At 43.8% G+C, this 6,000-nt stretch overlaps 1 protein-coding gene across 4 annotated transcripts in view; it reads left to right on the forward strand.

Annotated features, from left to right (window-relative positions):
* Positions 1-5,381, forward strand: part of PIK3R1 (phosphoinositide-3-kinase regulatory subunit 1) — a 95,330-nt gene extending 89,949 nt beyond the window's left edge. For all 4 annotated transcript variants that reach the window (XM_070357545.1, XM_070357546.1, XM_070357549.1 and 1 more), the window contains 2 exons: positions 161-331; positions 1,207-5,381. In XM_070357545.1, coding sequence (XP_070213646.1) covers positions 161-331; positions 1,207-1,396 — 361 coding nt within the window. In that variant the 3' untranslated portion in view covers positions 1,397-5,381. The remainder of the gene's footprint in view (positions 1-160; positions 332-1,206) is intronic.
* The last annotated feature ends 619 nt before the right edge of the window (positions 5,382-6,000 follow it).

Consider the following 6,000-nt stretch of genomic DNA (forward strand, 5'->3'; position numbering starts at 1 on the left):
GCCCGAGGAGCTGGTTGAGTCAGCCCCGTGACTGCCAGCCTGAGTCGCTCAGAGCAGAGGCAGGAACTAGGTCGAGGCGATAGGCGGGCTTTTCCTCAGAGGGGCAGCGAGTGGCCGCCACTTGTACTTCACTCAGAAACCTCCTCTTCCACCTTTTCAGCCAATATTCGCTGGTAGAAGATGATGAGGATCTGCCCCACCACGATGAGAAGACTTGGAATGTTGGAAGCAGCAACCGAAACAAAGCTGAAAACCTGTTGCGAGGGAAGCGAGACGGCACTTTTCTTGTCCGGGAAAGCAGTAAACAGGGCTGCTACGCCTGCTCTGTGGTGTATGTATCTCCAGCCAATTATCTGTCTTGTGAAACACGTCAAGGAGGTATTCCAGCCAGCCAACCTTGGGGGCAAGATTTGAAAAAGTTCTAATTGTCAAGCATTACGATAGTGTAGAAGAGGAAATAAAACCTAATATTTGAACATCTAAGCAGGAGTATCTATCTGTTCAGAGGGCTAGTAGAAAGCAAGCTGCTATTCAGGTGGAGAACTGGGGCTCTGGGCGGCAGGTCAGCAGCTGTCTCATCAAGAGAAGTCTTTTGCTTTTCATCTTTAAAATGGAAACAGCCATACTTGCTGTTTGGGGGCTTCCGTATAGTTAAAAATCTGAGGAGATTCTCGTGGAAGCACCACCAACAGGTAAAGTCCCCATCAGGGACCAGTTAAAACAGTAAGAGAAAGGGCTCTGCTCACTGTCCCTGCCAAGAGAAGACATTTCCCTCCTAGGGCTGGTTTTCCTTTGTTTATTGTCAGAGTCTGGGGAGTACCATGAAGGGGGAGAGGTTGGATCACTAACATTATTTCAGAGAAGCGAGTGGCCTGCTGAAGGAAAAGGCTCTCGGGTATTTTCTAGCCTGTCATCTCCCTCCGTGTAAGCAGAGGACCACTGCCACAGGAAGGAAGGGGAAAGACCTTGAATAGAGGACAAGGCAATAGAGTTTAGAGTAGATGGAGAGGTATGTGGACAATTCCAAAGCTGTCTCGAAATGACCATCCAGCGGCTCAGGGAAGCTGGTTACCCCCGCAAATCACTCAGCCGCTAAGGAGCACGGGGACAGCGCCACCAGTCCCGAGCTCAGGCAGCATCGGGGGTACCTTGGCATGACGCTCTTCTTTAGCTCACGCAGGCCCGTGTGCTCTCTCCCCCGCGCAGGGTGGACGGCGAGGTCAAGCACTGCGTCATCAACAAGACGGCCACGGGCTACGGCTTCGCCGAGCCCTACAACCTGTACAGCTCCCTCAAGGAGCTGGTGCTCCACTACCAGCACACCTCTCTCGTGCAGCACAACGACTCCCTCAACGTCACACTAGCCTACCCGGTGTACGCGCAGCAGAGGCGATGAAGGGCCGCCCTCCAGCCTGCTCCTCACCTTTGACTCCCCAAGGCCTCTGGCAAGCACAGGGCTCCCCTGCAGCCTGACCTGGGAACTGAGCTGCGGACACCCAGCCGCCTGTCTTCAGATGGGACTCGAGCCTTCGACCCCACGGCAGGAAGGGAAGACGCATCGCAGGGCCACGCACCGGACAGCCGCCGTTCCTCGTCTCGAGTGCTTCGTCAGCCTTTCTCTCTTCCCTCTTTCTGTTTCGTTTTTTTTTTTTTTGGTTTAATTTAAAGCCACAACCACACACAAAGAGAAAAAGAAATGCAAAAATCTCTGCGTGCAGGGACAAAGAGGCCTTTAACCATGGTGCTTGTTCGTGCTTTCAGAAGCTTTACCAGCTCAAGAGTTGGGACCTTGGAGACCGGAGCGGGGACGGGCTGACGAGCCCTAGCCTGGGGTCGCTCGGTCCAGCCTGGGTGTTGCCGTGCACGGTGGCCCCCAGACGCACTGCACTGTGGATTATTTCATTTTCTAACGAAATGAACCGATATGTAGCAGAAAGGCACTTCCGCTCGCAGGGAACACTTGAGGGAACGTCTGCTCCGTGTGTTCAGAGGAAGTTTTGTTGTAGCAGAGTGCCAGAAAGTGTTTTGTTGAAATTCTTAAACCAAGAAGACCCACCAACAGAAAAATGGAGCTTTGAAAACAGGACTTCAAAATGACATTTAGTATATAAAATATGTACATACCATTGGATGACTAACTATCAAATAGATGGATTTGTATCAATACCAAATAGCTTCTGTTTTGTTGTGCTGAAGGCTAAATTCACAGTGCTATGCAATTCTTAATTTTCACTGTTGTTATCTGTTTTAAATGTACCTTCAGAATAAGCTTCCCCTGCCCCAGTTTTTGTTGCTTGAAAATACTGTCCCTGATTTTTTTTTTTGTTAATTCATTTTGTTACTCATTTCCTTTTTTTTTTTTTTTTTTTTAAGAAATGTACAGGATGCCAGTTTAAAAAAAAATGGCTTCAGAATTAAAACTATGAAATATTTTACAGTCTTTCTTGTACAGAGTACTTGGCTGTTAGCCCAAGGTTAAAAAGTTCATAACAGATTTTTTTTTTTTTGGACTAAATGTTTTGTTGGGCAGTGCCTGATAAGCTTCAAAGCTGCTTTATTCAATAAAAAAAAAAAAAAGATATATGAATATGACAAAGTATCGCTGAGTTCAACAATGTTGTTTCAAGACTTAAGATACGGTACCTGGCAATGTTTGTTTCGTAAAGAATTGTGAACTTCTTGAATCTAGGGACGGGGATGTAGCAAAGGGTTGTACAAGTGGGGTGGGGGAGGGTTGGCAAGATGGCATGCACTTTCTCTTTCTTGTTATTACGAAGAAGTGGATCACTGCAAAGTGGAGTCTCTTCCCACTTTGATCTGCTACTTACTATGCCCTCATGACAATTACAAACCTCCTGGAACGCTAGTTCTTAGGAAGGCAGGCAGGGTCTTCGAGCAGTGTTCATCCTTGTTGGAAACACTGATTTCAAAATATCATTGCTGCATTTTTTAACATTAGATGACCCATTACCAACCAGCCAACATCCATTTTAAGAAAAAGCATGACCTGAAAAAGATATTTTTATCCAGGTATCTGCTATTTTCCTAGCTTTCCATTCAACTTAGATCAGAGAGCCTCACATGGTCATCATCGTTCCTGCCCCGATTGTGGGGGAGCTTGTTGAAGTCATGGCCGTTGTAGGAATCATAGTAACAGTCCTCATTCACCCAAATAATTGTATGTGTTATTACTTCATTGTGGGGAAGAGGGAGGAATTGTTAGAGTATTCTTTCCAACTTACCTTAGCAAGAGCAAGAGGTGTCTATCCCCAACTTGTATGTAAAAGCCTTTCAGTTTACTGGGAACTGTACCTACACTGGAAGGAGTAAAGGGGAGATTAAAATGGAATCTTACAACTTCAGTTCTTCTTGCTCAATATTAGATTCTCCACAGGTTTGTTTTTCTTTCTTTCCAACTACTGGGGTAAGGGGTTTTGTTTTGTTTTTAATGTTGTTCCTTTGAAAGGATCAATCCCGCAGCTGACTTAACTAGAATGTATTTTTTTTTTCCTTTTTACATGAAGCTACTCATATCAAGAGCAATAGTCAGTCTTACAGCCAGACAGACTGTCAGTCCTCAAACTTGACTGTACTGACCTGACCATCTCCCTTTCATCTCCAGACAATTGATGATTCCCCTAGTTTTAGTCTAGGAGTGTCTGCTTTACAACTATCCTTCCATGTCATACAGAAGCCCAACCATTAGTAAACAGTAGTTTTATCAGCTAGGTTTATTGCTTTTTTGATAGCACATCCATGTATATTATTAACTTTCATTTAATTTCTAAACTATCTGAGATGCAGTATTTCGTGGAAAAGCTACAGTTCTGTTCACCTTTTTTGCTTCAACACTTTGCAAGATGGCATGGTATTAGGCACTTGCCTCATTTCTACATCTCATGAGCATAAATGCAGTAGATTTTTCTTTGAACAGCAAAGGCAGAATTCATGATTTCCTATCACAGTGAGTCACACCTTACGTAGGATGCTATACCTCTGCCCGACGCCTTATTGATAGTGTATAGCATCCCATCACATCTGTCTTTGTAGATGTTTGACCAGCAGGGTTCTTGGAGTCCAACCATTCATCTTACAGCACTGAGTGGCTTGTGAGTATAAATGGAGACAGCAGAGGCATTCCTGATACATGCTTACATCCATGTGTGGATTTTCCCCACCCGGTATAGCATCCTGAACGTAAAAGCCAGAAGCTAAGCTGCAGAGAGGCTATGATGGGGCTGTAGAAGTGGGAGCGCTGCGATCTGAAATCACCCACGAGAAAAAAATCACAACCATAAGGAAAAGGCAGAAAGCTTGTTTTTGCAACTTCTGACAACTTCACGGCCCTTGATATATGTATATATGTATATGTGCATGGACTGTTTCCAGTACACCTTTCAGCCAAAACAGATCCACAGTCGTTGAGTTCAAGTACATAACGAGACAATGTCTAGTACAATTCTTGTATATGTGTATGGGGTTTTTTTCTTTGAAGTTGTTTTGTTTTGTCTTAACAAAGGTGAAAATTGTTTGCAAGTGGAGTGAGAAGTTCATAATTCTTTGGCCTTTTTTCTGTTGTTTAAAAGTTACTCCTTTGGGGTAGCTGGTCTCCGTGGCTCACTGAACTTGGAAACCCACGTTTTTGGTGTGTTCAGTCAAATGTGTTGATGTGAGCTGTCACTGCGGAACCAACTGCTTTGTCATATAGCTGGTTATGAACTAGTAACGTGTTTGGGAAGTCCTACTGATGTTCCTTTTTGGGAGAAAAATTCTGCTGGTTCTAACAACTGTGCTTCTGCTATGCATGGTATCCAAGTCAGTTGGAAAGCAGACCCTGAAATTTGAGTTTAGGGTCATTTAAGAAAGGGGCAGTTTATGGCACAATGCCTCACATGAGACAAAGTTCTGAAATGCCAAATTCTTATTTTTTAGAAATCTAGTTAAATTACCAGTATAAATGACCAGTATGAACAGAATTGGGTTCATTGGAAACACTAACCAACTTAACATTGAGCTTGTCACCATGAGAGAGCATTAGCTGCCCAGGATGCTGCTATTAAAAAAAAAAAAAAAAAAAAGGCAAAACAAAAATAGCTCATTTATATGTGTGTATTTTTTAAAGCTATGATCTGTTCGATGTTTTTACAAATCTGTTTCTATGACATTGTTAAAATAAAGTTGGTCTTTTGACGAGAGGGAGGTTGTCATGGTCAGCTGTAATTTTGCCTTTACAAGGCACCTGGGGCGGGGGGCGGGGGGACTGTGCCTCCTTGACATTTGTTCAAGCTATAGGTTCAATGGAGCTATGTCTTGTTGTTTTAAGTTGCTTTAATGCATTGTATTAGGTCTTCAAACAGAATAAAGGTTGTTTTGAAACTGAAGTCATGGTTTGAAATTTCAGCAATCACCAAAGAAATTTTTAAACACTCTTCCTCTTTATGTTAATGTTGCATCTCCTTCTGTAGTCCCCCACCCACCCCATCACTGTCATTATCTCGTTTTTGTCCAGTGAGAAAAACAGGAGTGGTCACGTGAATGATGGGTCAGTGTCATTTACACCATTTCACTATATGCTTAATGGTGGAAAGAAATAGCTCTAGGTAATATCATGTGTAAGAAAACGTAATCACTGTCAGTCCCTCCCATTCACTGTCCATCTCCAAAGCTGCAGAATCGTTCTCTAAAAACTGGTCGGTGAAAGTAACCTTTGTCCCTCTGTTCTCTGGGCTGCATATATGGGCCAGCCACAGCACAGGGGTCCTGAGAGGCACTGTGCGGCATGCAAAGGTGACATGGACCTCCAGACAGGAAACGAAGATTCACTCTAGATTCTGCTTTCACATTATAGCATCTAGTCAATATATGTAAACCATTCTTAATCTAAAATAACTTTCCCACTTGTTTTGATTGCTGACTGAATTTATAATGAGGTCACTTTGCATGCACCTGGCACTCAACACCTAAGCACAGTGAGGGTCCCAGACATGAAGGCATGGTCTG

This window comes from Bos mutus, chromosome 20, assembly GCF_027580195.1.
Source record: "Bos mutus isolate GX-2022 chromosome 20, NWIPB_WYAK_1.1, whole genome shotgun sequence".
NCBI lineage: Eukaryota > Metazoa > Chordata > Mammalia > Artiodactyla > Bovidae > Bos > Bos mutus.